General features: G+C 42.9%; 1 protein-coding gene across 1 annotated transcript in view; it reads left to right on the top strand.

Moving 5' to 3' along the window:
- Window positions 1-20,054, top strand: part of VWA8 (von Willebrand factor A domain containing 8) — a 165,614-nt gene that overhangs the window by 108,356 nt on the left and 37,204 nt on the right. The window contains exons 30-35 of the mRNA XM_029047902.2: window positions 5,717-5,833; window positions 7,305-7,369; window positions 7,461-7,586; window positions 11,049-11,158; window positions 12,983-13,137; window positions 14,644-14,839. Of these exons, the coding sequence (XP_028903735.1) occupies window positions 5,717-5,833; window positions 7,305-7,369; window positions 7,461-7,586; window positions 11,049-11,158; window positions 12,983-13,137; window positions 14,644-14,839 (769 nt within the window). The remainder of the gene's footprint in view (window positions 1-5,716; window positions 5,834-7,304; window positions 7,370-7,460; window positions 7,587-11,048; window positions 11,159-12,982; window positions 13,138-14,643; window positions 14,840-20,054) is intronic.

The following is a 20,054-nucleotide window of genomic DNA, read 5'->3' as shown; positions in this document are numbered from 1 at the left end:
TGGGCTTAAGCTATATAAAGATCTGTGCACAAACTTCATTTCTTCTCCTTTTTTCAACCAAGTTTTACTTAGCTGCATTCGTGTGTTTGGTTTAGGGAATTATTTAAAAAGTCATTGCTTTAAAAAAAAAAAAAGCTTCAGGGAGGAAAGGAAAACTTTACAGTAACTAAAAATAAAGTAAAAAGCCTCTAGAGATTACTTATTGCATCTGTCCAAAGTTTGGAATTCCAGACCTCAGGATGATGAGGTCATCCAAAGGTTACTCTTCTCCCAGTGAAGTAGAAACATAATGAAATTGCACACCAGCTTTTCATCCCAGCTGTCTTGAAGGGAGTCCAGAGCTAAAGTTGGATGGACTCACAAATGGTGCAGAAATCTATTAATAAATGCAAGCATAATATACAATTCATCATTTGGAACAGAAGGAACCACTAATATTAAAAGGGGTGGGGCAGCACAGCTGTCTTATTAATATTGAGAATAATAACTATGGTATTTGTTAAGCACTTACTCTGTGCCAGACACTGTTCTAAGCGCTGGGGTGGATACAAGCAAATCAGGTTGGAGTCAGTCTCTGCCCCACATGGGCTCAATCCCCATTTTACAGATGAAAAACTGAGACTCAGAGAAGTCAAGTGATTTGGCCAAAGTCACAGCAGACAAGTTCCAGAGCCGGGATTAGAACCTATGATCTTATGACCCCCAGGCCTGGGCTCGATCTGCTGTGCCAGATATTTCCAGTCACTCAGAAGTATAACAAGAAATGGAGCGTCATGGCTGCAGAGTTCCACCTGGAAGAGAAATTGCAATTTTCCAGCCATTTTCCTTCTTGATAATCATAAAATTGAGAGTAGATGAAGAAAAATACAGAAATCTCCATGAATGAGCAAACATATCTTTCTTTCAAGATCTCATCTGTGATATTTTGAGCTGAAGTACTATTTGCACTTAGGAAGTTTGTTGCCATAGATAGTATAGTCTCATCCAGATAGCCCAGAAGCCGACATTCATACCATTTTCTTTATATGCCGTAGAATATTCGGCCTAAATGATTCTTCCCTTTAAAAAACTAGCAAAAAACTGCTTAATGTATAATCAGTCAAGCAATCAGTGGTATTGATTGCTTACCGAGGGCAGAGCACTGCGCTAACCCTAATGCAACAGAGTCGGTAGATGCATTCCCTGCCCAAAATGAGTTTACAGTCTAGAGCGGAGACAGACTTGAAAATATATTACAAGTTTGTGCATTTCTGCTGGGGGCTAAAAGCGGGGTGAATATCAAGTGCTTCGAGGTTACAGATCCAAGCACCTAGGCAACACAGAATGGAGAGGGAATAGGGGAAAAGAGGGGTTAATCAAGGAAGGCCTCTTGGAGGAGATGTAATTTTAACTAGGCTTTGAAGATGGGGAGATGATGGTCTGGCCAGAGAGAGGACTTGGACAAGGGGTCGGCAGCAAGATAGGCGAGATCGAGGTACAGCGAGTAACTTGGAGGAGAAACAGAGTGAGCGAACTGGTTTGTACTAGGAAATCAGAGAGGAGGCGAGTTCATTGAGTGTTTTAAAAACCAATGTTAAGGAGTTTCCGTTGGAGGCAGAGGTGACTAGGCAAACACTGGAGATTCTCGAGGAGTGGGAGGACATGGACTGAATTGTTTTTCAGAAAAATGTTCTGGGCAGCAGAGCAAAGTGCGAACTGGAAATAAGAAAGCCGGAAGGCTAAGTGGTCAGCAAGGAGGCTGATGCGGTAATTAGGGTGGGATAAGAGAAGTGGTGATATCGACGTGGTAGCGGTTTAGATGCCGAAGAAAGGGTGGATTTTAGCGATGTTGCGAATGAAGGTAGAACCAACAAGATTTGGTGACAATGTAAATGTGTGGGTTGAATGAGAAAGATGGGTCAGAGACAATGTCTAGATTTGCATCTGTAGGACAGGAAGGATAGTGGTATTGTCTACAGTGATGGGAAAGACATGGAAAGGACGGGGTTCCAGTGGGAAGGTGAGGAGTTGTACACAAATGGTGTTTATTGAGCACATCCTCTTTGCAGACCACTCCACTAAACACTTGGTAATAGGCAGGATCTCTGATCTTATGACTCTTTGAGGGTAGTGGGGAAGGAAGAGCCAAAATAATTTACACAAGACAATAAAGTGATTATAACAGTAAGTGCTAAAGTTATAAGGTATGTCAGATAGTACCTAGGTGCAAGGGCAGTTGTGAATACAACAGCGTGTAGGTGGTGCTAAAGTGGAGATTGTTTTCGTAGGGGAAACCCTTTAGAGATCACTGTGTGGACAAAGCAGGGATTTAGATGTTCGAAGATAAAGAAAATGCTGTGGTGATATTTTCTAAAAAATCCCTCTGCTTGAAACACTGGCTTGATTACTACATATGAAGTGACTTGTGGGGAAGATTGCTACCTGAGGCTTTTTGATTGGCTTCTTAAACTAATCTTGTTTAATTAAAAGTAGCCATCTGTGAATCCTAACTCATCCTGAGTTATTTCATAAACTGCTCACTGGACAACTTACAAGCAGTGCTGTCAGGACAGTGTGTACACAGCGGTGTCATTAATAGCTCCCAAGCACTGGGCAGATCCACAGTGTGACAGTTTACCTTTGCTTCAGACCTTATAACGCTTCATGCTTTGGTCGCCACATTTTCCCCCCACTGTAAGTGTTTTTGTTCTTCATTAAATGGTAAAAACAAAGTTCCAGCAGTCTGTATATTCATGGGCTGCTTTTTGATAACAAACAGCATATGTATAATAATAGAACTGAAAAATAACATGTTTAGCCCATTTCTAAGTTTTCAAGGACTTGTTATTTTGAGTTGAAACAGTTCTAAATTTCAGGGAAAGCACAGCAGTGATTTTTAAATTATACACACATCTATATAGTTAATGGCATGTCTTTGCCTTCTGGAACCTTTTATTTTTAAGTTCATAGTGCTACTTGATCATTAATTACCCAGAGCTTATAAACGCAAAATCCGTTTTCCTTGAAAGAGACTGCTACTTACTTCATTTGTGAGGCCACGCTGGGGAAGATGATTAATAGCGATAGAGAAATCACTTGTGTAAATGTTATGCATTATTACAGCTTCAGCTCTGAAAATTAACTCCAGGCAGCTTTAAACCAAAGAGTTATGGGAAGCGTTGACGTTTTGTTTTCACCGTGTGTCTACAAAATGTTAAAGTTTCCCCTGTTCCAATAAGAATGCTTTAAAATAGTGTAATCCACAGGGATTTAGCAGTTCTTCTGAGTCTTCTCAGATGTGGGTGAATTTAAGAATCAGTAGCAGATTGAGAAGCAGGGTGGTCTAGTGGAAAGAGCGAGGGTCTGGCAGTCGGGATACCTGAGTTCTAATCCCAGCTTCTCCACTTATCTGCTGGGTGACTTTAGGTAAGACATTTACAATCTCTGTGCCTCAGTTTCCTCGTATGTAATATGGGGATTAAATGCCTGCTCTCCTTCCTGTTAGAATGTTAGATTGTGTTTGATCTGATTATCCTGTATCTACCCCAGCCCTTGTCATTTAGTAAGCGCTTAACAAATACCACAATTATTAATAGTCATAGTAGAAGTCTGATGTGGACAGGGATTATCTACCAACTCCACTGGATTGTTGTGCTCTGCACACAGTAAGTGCTCAATATATACCACACTGATTGATTGATAATAGTATTTACATAAATAGGATATGTGATTTGTTGCTCTTTCTGAAATGTTTTCATTTTTTCCTCTATGTGTCTCTCCTCTCCCATTTAAAATACTAGTGTTTGAGTACCTGCTGTGTTCAGAATAATGATACTAATAATAATGATGGTATTTGTTTAGCACTTACTGTGTGCCAAGCACTCGTCTAAGCGCTTGGGTAGATACAAGTAACGAGGTTGTCCCACATGGGGCTCCCAGTCTTAATACCCATTTTACAGATGAGGTAACTGAGGCCCGGAGAATTCAAGTGACTTGCCCAAAGGCACACAGCAGACAAGTGGTGGAGCTGGGATTAGAACCCATGATCTCTGACTCCCAAGCCCGGGCTCTTTCCACTAAGCCAAGCTGCTTCTCAGAACACACTGGTAAACATTTAAAAGAGAAGAATTGATGGAGAGATGTGGCCCTTGCCATCAGGAAGCTTACAGTCCAACAGAAGGACCAAGAGACACCAGCTATTCACAGATGGCTTGACTCCTTGACTCTTCTCTCTCATCCAACCCACATATTCAATCTCGCACTATATCCTCTTGGATCAGCCTTCACAACATCGCTAAAATCCACCCTTTCCTCTCCATCCAAGTTACTACCACATTAATTCAAGCCCTTATCTTATCCCACCTTGATTACTTTATCAGCCTCTGTGCTGACCTCCCCGCCTCCTGTCTCTCCCCACTCCAGTCCATACTTCACTCTGCTGCCCGGATCATTTTTCTACAAAAACGTTCAGTCCTTGTTTCCCCACTCCTCAAAAATCCCAAGTGGTTTCCCATCCACCTCATCTAACAGAGACTCCTTTCCATTGGCCTCAAAGATCTTTCTTTTAGAGAAAAGATCAAAATGTACATGAGAGAGACCAGACCTAGAGAGACAAAGAAGCCGATAAAATAATCTGGTCACGATATGGAGAGTGTCTGGGCTAGGCTTTTCTCTTTTGTGTGGAGAGGAAGCAGTATGGCCTAGTGGAAAGAGCACGGGTTTGAGAGTCAGAGGACCCGGATTCTAATCCTGCATCTTGCCGCTTACCTGCTGTGTGACTATAGGCAAGTCACCTAACTTCTCTGGGCCTCAGTTTTCTTAACTATAAAATAGGAATTCAATGCCTGTTCTTCTTGCTACTTAGACTAGGAGCCCCATATGAGACAGGGATTGTGACTGACCTGATGAACTTGCATCTCGCCCAGTGCTTCGAACAGTGCTTGACACGTGCTAATCACTTAATAAATACCATTAAAAATGAAAACTGAAGGGAAGTGTTTTGGGGGTGGAAAACCAGGCAGGACTTAATGATAGACTGAATGTGGGAGTTAAGGGGAAGCTAGGAATAAAGGAAAATGCCAATAGATTTGGCAAGGAGAGAGTCCTAGAGAGTATTCCCGGAGAGTGGTCTCAGTGGAGTGATGGAAGAAGAAACCAGATTGTAGTGGATCAAAAGAGAGTTTTGGAGGAGAGGAAACAGCAGCAGTAGATGTATTCAGCTGGTTCAAGGTGTTTGGACAGGAAGAGGAAGAGGGAGATGGAGCAGAAACTTGCAGTATTTTTGGTTCAAGGATTGGTTCACAATCTGCCAAGCACTATCCAAAGTTCTTCAAAGTCATTATTGGCTGTAGGAGGTATTAAATGACAATATTCTGAAGGTAAAATAGTTCCATTCCTTTAAATATTCATTCAGTCAGTCGTATTTATTGAGCACTTACTGTGTGCAGAGCACTGTACTAAGCTCTTGGAAAGTACAATTTGGCAATAAATAGAAACAATCCCTTTCCAACAACGGGCTCACAGTCTAGAAGCGGGGAGACAAACAACAAAATAAAACAAGCAGACAGGCATCACTAGCATCGATATAAAGAAATAGAATTATAGATGTCTTTTGCACTTCCTCATTAATGTCTTCTCTCTACTTCTCTGGCAAATTCCTTCACTCCAGTGGACCTTTCCCATTTCATTTTGAAAGCGAAAGTAATTTTCAACTTCACATTTTCATCTGTTTTCCCAGAGTAATACCATTTTACTGTTGGATACGACCAACCGAGCCCTTCGCCGTCTCAGCTTCTTTTCAGAAGATGAAGGTGCCCCCAAGAGAGCTTTCTGGTGGAGCAACAAGGAGGAATCGGTGAGGAATACTGCACCTGTTCAGCGTTGAAATGCTCACTTCACAGAAGCCAGCCTGGCAGAGGGATTTAGGCTGCCAAATAGCTATGGAAATGCCTGGGTTTTACTCTGTCATTTCAGCAATTATGTTCTCCTCAGTTAGCTTCATGGACAAATAGCCTTGGAGGCATTATTAGTCAGGGATGTTAGTAAATAACTTTATAAGCATAAGGGTGGTTGGAATGAGAGCGGTTGTCTTTACTGTTCCTCTAAGGATCCTTTGGCAGTGTCCAAGCAAGAATATTTATGTGGATGGACCTAATTACTGGTCTGACCTAATGGGGCAAACCTTAATCTTATTCTGTGGATTATTCATTATGTGCTTCACCCGCAATCGAATTCTCTTATTATTTTTAATGATGTTGATGATGATTATGATATTTGTTAAGCACTTTCTATATGCCAGGCACTGCACTAAATGTTGGAGGGCATCCAAACAAATCGGGTTGGACCCAGTCCCTGTCCCACATGGGGCTCACAGTTTCAATTCCCATTTTCCAGATGAGGGAACTGAAGCACAGTGAAGTGACTGTGATCACACAGCAGACAAGTGGCAGACCCGGGCTTAGAACCTATGACTTTCTGACTCCCAAGCCCGTACTCTATCCACCCCACCATGCTGCTTCTCTTGGCATTCAATGCAAAATGGATGCTCACACATTATCCAAACAACATTTTCCAGAACTGAGCCTGAAATAATAACAACATGAGTTGTTGGAGTGTGTTATTCCTAATTAACTGTTACCCACGCACTAAACTCCAACCAGGCTTTTACATCATACTTGTTTATGTTCTAGGTTTACTAATCATTTATTTCTGTTAGAGTTATAGGATTAGCTTTTGAGCAGGTGTCCATACCTTATTACAAACTGTAAACAAGCCCTTCCTCTAGGCCAAAAAACATTTCTCGTGCTATTCGGGGAAAGGTTAAAATGAAAAAAAATGAGTCTTGCACTGCTTCCTTTGGGATCAGCAAACTCTGGTCTTATTGAATCAGGAAAAGAAGATAATGCAACATGTTGAAAATTCTTCCAAGTTAGATCAGTTTCTATGTTTGTATTTGTAGCATCATGTATGCTGTTTCACATTGTTAATTACTTGAAAGTCTGTTAATTGCCAGGAAGGATTTGAATGTCACTTATTTCCCTGAAAATTGGGTTGGTCATTTGAGACCAGGAGTGGAAATTTGGTTTGATTTGGGATCACCCTGGGAATCTTAGCATGAACCAGCAGAAAACTGCTCCATCATTACAAGTTTCACCTAGCGGAGGAGTTTCTTAAAAGAAAACTGACAAACCAAACCTAGACATTTTAGATTTTACTCTTATAAAGCCCCAGATATAACATGTCTCTGAAACAAGATGTAGCACCTGAAAAAAATGGAGCGATTTGGGATAATGATTTAATGCCGACTGTGGAAATTTTACTTTTAGGAAACATACAAGATGTGTAAAGAATTTTCTCACCAAAACTGGCTGGTGTTCTACCAAGAGACAGGGTAAGAGTTTACTCTCTGCAGAGGTTAAATCCAGAGGTGTCGTCGTATCCATTTCTTCTCAAGCGAAATTCTCTTCTCGTGTTCTTCACAGAAGTAGCCTCATCGTGCTGGATGTCCTGGAGGGACAAACTCATACCATCTCACTGCCCATCAAGCTCGAGTCAGTGTTCCTGGTGGCTGAAGACCGGTGGCTTCTGGTGGAAAGCAAAACCAGTCAGTAAGTTGAAACCTTTAGTCTCTGGTCAGTACAGAGCAACACTTATAGCCAGCTCTGAGTCATTCGGAGTCCGCCACACCAGTGGGTGGAGATTCTCCCAACTTCTCTCTTTCCCTCCTTCCTTTACTGCTTCCTGCCTTCAGCCTCCCTGCTCCTCCTTCATATTTCCACTAAAGAATCAAAGAAGACGTTGTGAAACTAAATTCAATCATGGTTTGCACGGGGAGAAAATAGACATTCATGACAAAAGATGGATTTGGGGGACTTTCTTTTCCCTCAGAAGGCGTTAGGGAGGTTTAGCTGCTCTCACGACTCTATAGTAATTATGGTGTTAAGCGCTTACTATGTGCCAAGCACTGGCTGAGTTCAGATCTGGAGAGACACCATAATCACAAATTCTCGTTGCTATCCCTTTTGGTGGATTGAAGGGAGGCCATTTTTTGAGCTTTACAGCCTAACTCAGAGGGTTAGTGGATCATTCTTCATTCTTGGAGCAGGCGGGAGATGCTGAAGATGAGCTCCAACACTTGGATTCAGTGGGCCTCTGTCAGATGAGTTCAGTAAGGTTTATTTGCCAGCTAGTGAGCTCGAGGTTACAGATGACCATGCAGACCAACCCCTCAGACACTCATCCCATCGGCATCATGCAGAGCAGGTGGGAGGAGAGAGAGAGGCACCTTGACTCCCCACCTTTATACATACGCTACTTTTATCATCCACACATACTCGACATTCACACCATCTCTGGCGATCTCAGGTCTTTTGGCAGGAAAGGAGCTCGTGGCATTTACCTCCCTGTTGAAACCTTAAGGATTCTACTCCCCAATCTTCCCCAATCTGGCTTTCTCCACTCCAGGAGGTGGAAAGTCCTGGGCCTGCCCTCGAGCCAGAATTTTATGAGGAGGGGTTTTCTGCCCCATTGCAGAGGTGTGGATAGAGCACGGGCCTGGGATTCAGAAGGACATGGGTTCTAATCCCGGCTCCGCCACTTGTCTGCTCTGTGATCTTGGGCAAGTCGCTTCACTTCTCTGGGCTTCAGTTCCCTTATCTGGAAAATGGGGATTGAGACTGTGGGACGGGAATTGTGTCTAACTCAATTTGCTTGTATGCACCCCAGCGCTTAGTACAGTGCTTGGCACATAGTAAGAGCTTAACAAATATTGTTATTGTCATTATTATTATTATGAGCTCCCCGGTGACTCCCAGCTGTGGGTGAAGGCTTCCCTTCCAACTCCCCCTCCCCACTCCCAACCCCCCCAGGCTTCAGCCGGGCCCTTGAATGTTTACCAGTTGTTAAAAGGGGATTATCTAGTGTCACATCAGGGTTGTGGAGGACCATATTTTCTTCTTTTCCATGACCTCATACAGTTCCCATTCATACAGTCCTCCTGTTCTCCTCGGGGACTATTAACAGAAGGTTAGCCTTGGACAGTGTTTATATATCCATGAGAGGACCTCTACCACAAGCTTGTCGCCCAAGTACAAATTTCCAGGGAACAGCAGAGATGGTGGTTTCCACCTCCTAGCTGTCTGCAAAGGGAGAAAGGGAAGGAGGGACCTTTCCATCAGCAAATCCGGGACTTTGGGGATGAGCAGTAGCAGTAGCAGGCGATATCCACCTGCCTGTTCTGGACCTGCTTGCAGTTCACATGCACATTTTTTAACCCACTCTTTGCACTCCCTTTTAATGCTTTTAATATTTGTTAAGCACTTACTATGTGCCAAGCCCTCTTTTAAATACTGGGGAAGATACAAGATGATCAGTTCCCACATAGGGCTCACAGTCCAAGTAGGAGGGGAGAACAGCTATCGAATCCCCATTTTGCAGATGAGGGAAGTGAGGCACAGAGAAGTTTAAAAGAGACTTACCCAGGGTCACACAGCAGGTACTTGGCGGAGCTGGGATCAGAACCCAGGTCCTCTAATTTCCAAGCATGTGTTCTTTCCACTAGGCACACTGCCTCCCTTTTCAGAGTCCACTCCCAATCTAGAAATCATTTCATAATTCATATAGCCCTCTAGACTGTAAGCTCATTATGGGCAGTAAGTTGTATTTATTGAGCACCTACTTTATGCAGAGCACTGTACTAAGTGCTCAGGAGAGTCCAGTACAACAATATAGTAGGCACATTCTGTGCCCAAAATGAGCTTACAGTCTAGAGGGGGAGGCAGACAATGTAAATAAATACAATTACAGATATGTACATAAGCACATACACTTCTAGACTGCGAACCCGTTGTGGGCAGGGATTTTTCTCTGTTGCTGAATTGTACTTCCCTAACGTTCTGCACATAGTAAGCACTCAGTAAATATGATTAAATGAAAGAATAAGTGCTGGGTGATGGGGGAGATGAATAAAGGGCGCAGGTCAAGATGTCACAGACGGGAATAGGAGAAGAGGAAAGGAGGGCTTACTCAGAAAAGGTGTCTTAGAGGAGACATGCCTTTAATAAGGCTTTCAAGGTGCGGAGAGTAATTGTCGGTTATGAAGAGGCAGGGTGTTCCAGGCCAGAGGCAGAATGTGGATGAGGGGTCAGTGGCAAGATAGACCAGATCGCAGTCCAGTGAGATGGTTGGCATTAGAGGAGCGAAGTGTGCGGGCTGGGTTGTAGTAGGAAAGTAGTGAGGTGAGGTAGGCAGGGGCAAGGGGATTGCTTTAAAGCCAATGGTAAGGAGTTTCTGTTTGATGCAGAGGTAGGTGGGGAACCACTGGAGGTTCTTGAGGCGTGGGGAAACGTGGCCTGAACGTTTTTATGAAAAAAATGATCCGGGCAGCAGAGTGAAGTATGGACTGGAGTCGGGAGAGACAGGAGGCAGGGAGGTCAGCAAGGAGGCTGATCAAAGCAGGTTAGGATAAGTGCTTAGGTTAGCATGGTACCAATTTGGATGGAGTGGAAAAGCTGGACTTTCATGATGTTCTGAAGGTTGAATGGGCAGGATTTAGTGCTGGATTGAATATGTGGGTTGAATGGGAGAGAGGAGTGAAGGATAAGGCCAAGGTTACGGGCTTGTGAGACGGGAAGGATGGTGGTGCAGTCTACAGTGATGGGAAAGTCAGGGAAAGAACACTGGTTGGTTGGGAAGATAAGGAGCTCTGTTTTAGACATGTTAAGTTTGAGGTGATGGCAAGACATCCAAGTAGAGATGTCTGAAGGCAGAAGGAAATGCAAGACTGAAGAGAGGGAGCAAGATCAAGGCTGGAGATGGAGATTTGGGACTTTTCTCACAGAGGTGGTAGTTGAAGCAGGTAACCTGTCTGCTAATTCAGTTCTCTTGTACTGTCCCACGCACAGAAGCACACAGTAAGCACTCAATAATCACGACTGATTGATTGATATAGCTTAGGACACATAAAAAGGAGCAAGGACTTTCTCCTAACCTGAGCTCCCAAAGTCATAAGGAAAAACATTTCACTGAAGTAGGTGGTGGCACTCATGACTTATTACTTGAACTGTTCACAGGAAATTTCTTTTAACTAAGCCAACCCACTTGCAATCCAGAGAGAGTGGGGCATGCCAACTGTATGTGTTGAAGCAGGAACCGGCCAGCACGGGATTTGGATTGACAGCAGGTGAGTTTGGGCTGCGGGTATGTGGGGGTGGATGCATAGCCCCTCGGGAATCAGTAGTTAGCCCTATCTGTAATGCAAAAGAAAAGGGAAACTCTTGGCTCACCACTCCATTTGCCCCAGGGAATCAGCAATCCTCCGACTTCAAGTAAGGGAGAGAGCTGGGTCTCCGTATTTTGGTTAATGTTGCTTTTGCATTTTGTTTTTTATGGTATTTGTTAAGAGTGTACAGTTTTAAGCACTGGGGTGGACCCAGGATTATCAGGTTGGATACAGTCCCTATCCCACATGGGGCTCACACTCTTAAGTCAGAGGGTGGAGGATTTCAATCCCACTCTGTAGATGGAGTAACTGAGCATAGATCATTTAAGTGATTTGCCCGAGATTACCCAGCAGACGGGCGGTAGAGCTGAGATTAGAACCCAACTCCTCTGACTCCATGGCCCGTGCTCTTTCCTCTAGGCCGGGATATTTTAAAAACTGACTCGTGCGAGCTCTGATATGAAGATTGCAGCTGTATGTGGGAGGGATGATTTCTTACAACTACTTGTCATCTCTGGGAGGGGTCATATAACAAGATATTTTTGCATCTGCCCTTTCTGTAGGGAGTAGATGTGAATGAACAGTCCTTCTTCCTTGGTGCTACCATCAATTAAATTGATTTTTATGGGACAGTTATTAGCCAAAACCCAACTATGCCCCCATTAAAGATTTTCTGCACTATTTTATGCCATTGACCTCCTGGCCCAATCAGGTGGAGTCCATTAAAATTTGATGAATATATTTCTCATTATCCAATCTAAATGTGGCCAATTAAAATTCAGCGTAGGCAATATACATGTCCTTCAACCATCAATTAGCATTGTTATTGTGGAATTTATTGAGCACTTTGTGCCAGGCAGTTTATGAAGCATGGAAAAAATCATGATACTTATTTGTCTGTCTCCCCAACTAGACTGTAAACTTCTTTTGGATAGGGAACATGTCTACTCTGTTGTAGTATATTCTCCCAAGGGCTTAGTACACTACTCTGCGTTCAGTAAGTGCTCAATAAATACCACTGATTGATTGGTTGATATCCAGTCCTTGATACCCACTTAAGTTCACATTCTAAAAGGAGAGGGCAGACACACAGGACATGGCAAAAAATGGGAGCAATCAAAAAATCAACTATCAAAAATTAAGAGCAATAAATAATTTGATGAACAGTGCTCAGAGGAGGCAGTGCAAAGACCACAGAGTTGGGAGTCTGGAGACTTGGGTTCGGTAGAGAAGCTGCGTGGCTTAGTGGAAAGAGCTCAGGCTTGGGAGTCAGAAGACATGGGTTCTAATTCCTGCTCTGCCAAGGCAGACACTGCCTTGTGATCTTGGGCAAGCCACTTAACTTCTCCGTGCCTCAGTTACCTTGGCAACTGGCATTATTCAGTGTCATTCGAGCAGTTGAAGAGCCTTCGGGCCACTTCCTGCGATCTTGGACCCTTCAGGGACGAAGCCACTGTCTCCACCAGATGCCTTCCTATAGAGGCAGAGCTGAATTGCTTTAGATGATTTTCAGTTGACTTACTCTGCCAAGTCAAGTCTTGGTAAGTCACTTAACTTCTCTGTGCCTCAGTTATCTCATCTGCCAAGTGGGGATGAAGACTGGAAGCCCTGTGTGGGACACAAACTATGTCCAACCCGATTATCTTGTAACTACCCCAGTGCTTAGGAGTGCCTGGCACATAGTAAACCCTTAACAAAAACCAAAATTATTATTATTTATTGAAAGGTGAAAAAATTGGTTGTTTAATATGTAGCTAATTCATTTCATGAAATTCTTCTCTTCAGAGGCAGAGCTCAGGATGCCACATAAAGTTTCCAGTGGACCGCTAACTTCTGAAAACCTAAGTTCAGCTTTGGGACAAAAGATCTCCTCTCCCAATCGGATTCTCTGCGACGAGGATAGCTATGCTACTGTAATTGTTGGTTTCCCTGATCTAATGGTAAGCACCAGAATAACAAAATTATTAACAATATGTTGACTACGTAGCTCTCCCCCCAGATTAAACTTTAATCTCTCCCATAGTTTCCAAGGCAATAAGAAAATTTAGCCATTTTTAGCTAAATATTTCAAAATGAATCTGGATTCCAAAACCCAACGTGAAAACAGTGCCGCCTTCTGTTAGATAAAATTATGTTCTTGAGTTTTGCTTATTCGTATTTAAAGAACTCAATACAATGTCGTGGAAGAAAATAATTTTTCTAATCTGTAGAGAATTAGTTCCTGTAACAAAGTTCAACATTTAAGCTATTGGAGCATAGATTATCCTGTATTCTATCAAATTTTAAGGTGCTTTTCCATATTGCTCAGACTGAAATTGGTCAGAAAGTATGCCGTCATAGTGTATTAACTTGAGATTGTTGTTCGTAAATGAAGAAAGTCTGGGTTTCTCCTAATCTGCCAGCCCAAAATGTCTGAAACGTTAATGGAATTGTATTAAGTGAACTTATTTACAGCGTGTAAGACCTAATAGTGCAGAATCATTTGTAACCCAAAACCCAAATGAGAACATTTGGTTTTGTCTTTCGCTTTTTGTCTTCTTCACTCCCGTGAATTATCCGATAAAAGGGCAGGGGCTGTGGTTTCACATGACGGGGAAGAGGTGGTCGTCACTGTAATATAGTACGGTATTTACCTGAGCTCTGAATGGTGGAAAGAGTAGGTCAGCTGAAGATTTTGTTTGGGCTGCCTGCGTAATCTGCAGGGCTCACTGATGTCAACCATGAAAAGACCAATGTCTCCAATTAAAGATTGATTCCTTCCTAGCTGGGAAAATGCTGTTCCTCTCGTGGGCAGTTGAAATTATGTATATTAAAATACATTTCAAGCACCCTAGACTGCATTGACAGGAAGAGAGAGAATATCAGATTGCAGCATAAAACACTCTCACTTACAAAAACTGACCATCTTTCAACCGATCATATTTATTGAGCGCTTACTATATGTGGAGCACAGTATTAAGCGCTTGAAAGAGTACGGCGTAACAGAGTTGATAGGCACGTTCCCTGACCTCAATGACCTTAGGGTTGGAGGAATATAGTATTGTAATTCAGTATTGTAAATCATTTTATTTTGCTCTTACCTTAAAGCCTGTGAAAGCTAATTTGTAGGGATTGGAATCAGGTTGCATTACCGATTTTAAGGCACTTCGATTTCATGCAGTAGAAGAAGAGCCCAGACCAATCTCATCTTTAAGAAGGGCATCAGTGAGCAAATAAAAATCCAAAATCTTCAGAGAAAAGAATAACCAATGTACTGTCATTTCATAAAGGAAATATTTTTTTCTTTAAAAGGTTTAAACATATAAATGGTTGTCGTACACTGTGTTGCCCCTGTTTGCTTTCAATTTTCTTTTTAATAAGTGGAGTTGGTTACTGACATGTGTTTAAGGAAATGATGTGCATTACATACTGCCATAGGGAAGTTAATCAACTGATCTCTGTTTCAGTCTCCTAGTGAGGTTTACACCTGGAAGAGAGGGCAGTGTCTAGGCAGCCATGCTCCATCTGATTCAACTTTCTATGGAGGACAACGTAAAAGCGGAGCTCCAAAGCAGCGCAATTGTGTTCTTCTAGTAAATACCAATCAGGTGGTGAGAATTTTGGCCCCCGGAGATGTCCCTATCAAAGAAATATACAAAAAAGGTAAGACAGTTAAAGATTCCTAATGCAGTTAATATAGATTTATTCATTCTTTCAGTAATACTTTAAAGCCTGTTGTGTTCAACATTCTATACTGAGAACTCAGGTAAGTACAATAGAAGCTAAAGAATACAAGTCTTCCCCTCAAAAAACTTAATAAGCAATAATAATGATAATTCTGTTAAGTGCTTCCTAGGTGCCAAGCACTGAGGTAGATTCAAGATAATCAGGTCAAGATAATAAGGTCGGACATATTTCCTTCCCCTTCTATCTCTCTCCACTCCAATCCTTACTTCACTGTGTTCCTGGGTCATTTTCTAAAAAAATCGTTCTGACCACATCTCCCCACTCTAAAACTGCCGAAGATAGCTCATCCAGTCTTGGCAACAGGCAAACTCCTTACCATCGGCTTTAAGATACTCAACCAAGTCTTCCCCTCCAGCTTACCTCACTGATCAGTCAATCGATTCATTTTATTTATTGAGTGTCTGTTGTGTGCAGAACACTGTATTTAGCACTTGAGAGAGTACAATATAACAGTCGGTAGATAAGTTCCCTCGCCTCAAGGAACTTGAAAGAGCGGAGACAGATATCACTATAAATAAATAAAGTACAGATAGGTACATAAGTGCTGTGGGGCTTACAAAACAATCCAAGAGCAGACACAAAAGGGAAAGGGAGTAGAAGAAATGAGGGCTTAGTCAGGGAAGGCCTCTTGGAGGAAATGTGTTTTAATAAGGTGGGGAGAGGAAACATTTTTCAGATACGAAGAGGAAGAGCATTCCGAACCGGAGGCAGAGGAATGGTGAGGGATCACAGTGAGTCAGATTGGCAGTGAGTACGTTGGCATTTGAGGAGCAAAGTGTGTGGTCTGTGATATAATAGGAAATCAGGGAGATGAGAGGAGGGGACAAGGTAATTGAATTATTTAAAGCCAATGCTAAGGAGTTTCTGTTTGATGTGGAGGTAGATGGGCAACTGCTGGAGGTTCTTGTGGAGTGGGGAGACGTGGACTGAATGGTTTTATAGAGAAGTGATCCAGGCAGCAGAGTGAAGCAGACTGGAGTGGGGAGAGACAGGAGGGGGAAGGTCAGCACCGTTCACGGCAGAGTGACAGTCAGGTCATGCAGAACAATGCCACTAATATCAATTCCTCCAGGCAGGCTCTTGGTACTGAATTCTTAGTAATAATAAAAAGAAGAGTAATAATGATTAAATACTCAATAATAATGGTATTTATTAAGTGCTTACAGTGGGCCAGGCACCATACTAAGCGATGGGGTGGGTACATGCAAAGTGAGTTGAATGGAGTCCCTGTCCTACATGGGGCTCCCAGGCTCAATCCCCATTTTGCAGATGAGGGAACTGAGGCCCAGAGGAGTGCAGTGACTTGCCCAAGGTCACACAGCAGACAAATGGCAGGGCTGGGATTAGAACCCATGACCTTGTGACTCCCAGGCCTGTGCTGTATCCATTACGCCCTACGATAGAAGATGATCAGATGAGGAGACCGAGGCCCAGAGAGTTGAAGTGACTTGCCCAGGATGTTACAGGAGACAAGTGACAGAGCTGGGGTTTTACTTACTGTAGTACCCTGCGATTTCTTCATCTTTTTCTTTTTCTTTCTCTCTTGTCTATTTCTCTCTTCTCATTCTCCCTTTCCTGCCATCCTGGCCCGCTGTCCCTGTTCACGGAGTCCCACCACTAACATTTGTGTTTTCAAGAAAAGTACAGATAACTACTCACCAACTCTTTTCCTTCTGTTCCTTTTAATGGAAATGTATTAGATGGCATTCGTTTTCACACAGCATCGCTAAATAACTTGTAGCTTTTTGAAAGCGTGGCCTACCTTGAGATATATAAAATCACATAAGCATTCCATCCACACAGATGAGTTCGACATGCCTGTTTTAGGTCCTTATTATTATGAATCACTCTTCTTCATATGCAGCCCCTAGCTCTGTGTGTGCTGTAACATTTTAAAGGAAATAGAAAAAGATTTGGCGAGGTAGCGAGCAAATGTTGTCACGGTCCTTGCTTAACACAAACAGATGTTCTATCCAACACACTCAGAAGGTTCTCTCTCTTCATAAATTCATAAATACCCATATCAACTGAACTGTTGTGTTTTCAAAAACACCTATTGTTCATTTTCATTTCTTTTCAGAGGCTTGCAGGAAGCGGTCTCAACCCCTTCCTGAAAAACTGGGTGGAAGCTTTTTCTCCCGAGGTGTGAAAATACGATTTAGCGCCAGAAATGAAATCCGAACTTGAAAGAGTTCACAACCAACATTATCTTTTCTGCCATGAAATTAATTCACAGTGTGAAACCGAATAAGATTACACAGGAAGGAGTTATTCGAAATCACTGCTGGTTTGGCACTGTGCAGAGAGGTACTGTAACAGATGTGGGTGCCAAGAGTTAACCTAAGAATATAGTTTGACGAATTGCCTACCCTAAACCTGTGGGTTAGCGATAAACTGTGCAGCCCTAGTTTTCTCATCTTCCGTGGTGTGGTGGCTGGCTGTGTCTGGAACATGCAGTGTCTATAAATAATTTAAAGTACTTCAGCCAAATTCTAACAGCGGAAAGAGTGTCCAAGGTAGTATGCGATCCAAAACCTTTTATTCAAGGCTGGGCTCAGTTTTCGCTTTTTGATGTTTTTTTTGTTAAGTGAGACGGAGTGGCAGTAAGAAGTGCCCAAGCTACTTGGATTCCTTTAATATTTACCAAACTTCATGTGGAAAATAAAATGGGATTTCCTAGAACTAATGTTTTGGTTCCTCTCTCTCTATTCCTCCTGCTTTCAAACTTGCACTTTTTAACAGTGAATAACGACTTGGGTTTCTCTGGAGGAAAGACAGGAACTGCTGGGCCAGAAATGCGATTGGAAAAACAGCAATCAGTCCGTGGTATTTACTGAGTGCTTGCCCTGTGTCGAGGACTGTAGTAAGCACTTGGGAAAGGACAGTACCAGAGAGTAGGGATAGATGATCCCTGCCCACACGGAGTAAGATGATCATGGGTTCTAATCCCGGCTCCACAAGATATCTGCTGTGTGACCTTGAGCAAGCCAATTAACTTCTCTGGGCCTCAGTTACCTCATCTGTAAAATAGTGATTGAGACTGAGCTCCATGTGGGACAAGGACTGTGTCCAACCTGATTTGCATATATCTACCCCAATTCTTAATATAGTACTTGTTGCATAGTAAGCACTTAACTAATGCCATTATTTATTATTATTATTATTATTATTATGGAGCTGGCACACTGGAGGGAGATACTCTAAAATTCAGTTCACTGCAGGCAGGTGGGGCTCAGTCAGTGCAGGAAATGGTAAGAATCGACACAGCTCCAGTTTCCCCCCGTGTGGATGACACCAAAATCTATCTCAATTAGTAGTGTTTATTGAGTGCCGTACTAAGCCCTGGGGAAGCAACATGACGTAGTGGATAGAGCACAGGATTGGCAGTCAGAAAGTCATGGATTCTAATCCTGACTCCTGCCACTTGTCTGCTGTGGGCCTTGAGCAAGCCAGTTAACTTCTCTGGGCCTCAGTTACCGCATCTGTAAAATGGGAATTGAGACTGTTAGCCCCACCCAGGGCAGAGGCGACGCCCAACTTAATCTGCTCTTATCTACCCCAGCGCTTAGTACAGTGCCTGGCACATTATAAGCACTTAACAAATACCACAATTATTGTTATTATTACAATAAGGTCAGTAAACATGGTCCTGCCCTCGAGGGGGTTTACAGTCTAGTCGGGAAGATAGACATGGAAGTAATTTACAGTTAAGGATAAGAAGGGATTTGCGCATTAGTCAATCGTATTTGTTGAGCTCTTACTGTGCAAAGCACTGAACTAAGTGTTTGGTAGAGTACAGTTACAACAATATAACAGATACATTCCCACCCAGAATGAGCTTACAGTCTAGACAGTGAGACAGACATTAATATAAATAAAATAAATGACAGATATGTACGTAAGTGCTGTGGGGCTGGGAGGGTGGAATGAATAAAGGGAGCGAGTCAGGGTGATGCAGAAAAGAGTAGTAGAAAAGAAAAAGAGGGTTTAGTCAGGGAAGGCCTCTTGGGGAAGATACACCTTCAATAAGGCATTAGGTAGTGCTTAAGAAAGATGGTGTGTATGATATATGAATAATTGCTCTGAGACATTGTGGGTCTAAGAGCTTGGCTGTGAAGGACTACTAAAGAGACAGTTGTGGAACTATAATTCCACCCCCGACCACTCTCTCAAATTGTCAGTCAGTGGGATGTATTGAGTGCTTACTGGGTATAGTACACTGTACTAAGCACGTGGGAAAGTACGGTACAACGGAACTGGAGACCCCATCCCTGCCCCCAAGGAGCTTATGGTCTACAGGGGGTGACAGACATGAAAGTGGATTGGGATACAAGAAATATAGAGTCTAAGAATATTTACAGAAGTATTTTGGTCCTGGGGTGAGTATCAAACTGCTTAAGGTGAACACATTCGAGTTTAAAGCCGATGCATAGGGGCGGGCCGCTAGGAAATAAAGGGCTTAGTCAGGGAAGGCCTCTTGAAGAAGATGATGTGATTTGAGGAGGGTTTTGATAGTAGTAGTTGTTGTAAAATGGCAGACTGTCGGATATTAAAGCAGAGATTTCCAGTCCTTAAGGAGAAGGGCAAGGGGTGGGTGGCTAGATAGATGAGACTGAGGTACAGAGATAGGTTGGCGTGGGTTGGTTGTAGGAGGGGAAGAGCTGATTTGAGCGTCTTAAAACCGGTCAATAATCAGTTGTGGTTATTGAGAGCTTTCTCTATGCAGAGCACTATAATAAGAGTACAGTGCAACAGAATTAGCGGACTCATTCCCTACCCGTAACGAGCTTACGGTCTACAGGGGGAGACGGATGTTATTATAAATAATTTATAATATATCATTTAAAAATATGGACATAAGTGCTCTGGGATTGAGGACGAGGCAAATATCAAATGTCCCAAGGTCACAGATCCAAGTGCATAGACAACCCAGAAGGGAGAGTTAGCCAGGGAAGGTCTCTCAGAGGAGATGTGATCTTAATATTGCTTTGCAGGTGGAGAGAGTGGTGAACTGGCGTTTATGGGCAGGGAGGGAGTTCCAGGCTAGGGAAAGGAAGCAGGCAAGGGGTTGGCAAAGAGAGTAAGTGGGTACTAGAGGAGCCGAGCGTGGGGCTGGGTGGTGGAGATTAGT

Source organism: Ornithorhynchus anatinus, chromosome 20, assembly GCF_004115215.2.
Source record: "Ornithorhynchus anatinus isolate Pmale09 chromosome 20, mOrnAna1.pri.v4, whole genome shotgun sequence".
NCBI lineage: Eukaryota > Metazoa > Chordata > Mammalia > Monotremata > Ornithorhynchidae > Ornithorhynchus > Ornithorhynchus anatinus.
This window is presented reverse-complemented; position numbering and strand designations above follow the sequence as displayed.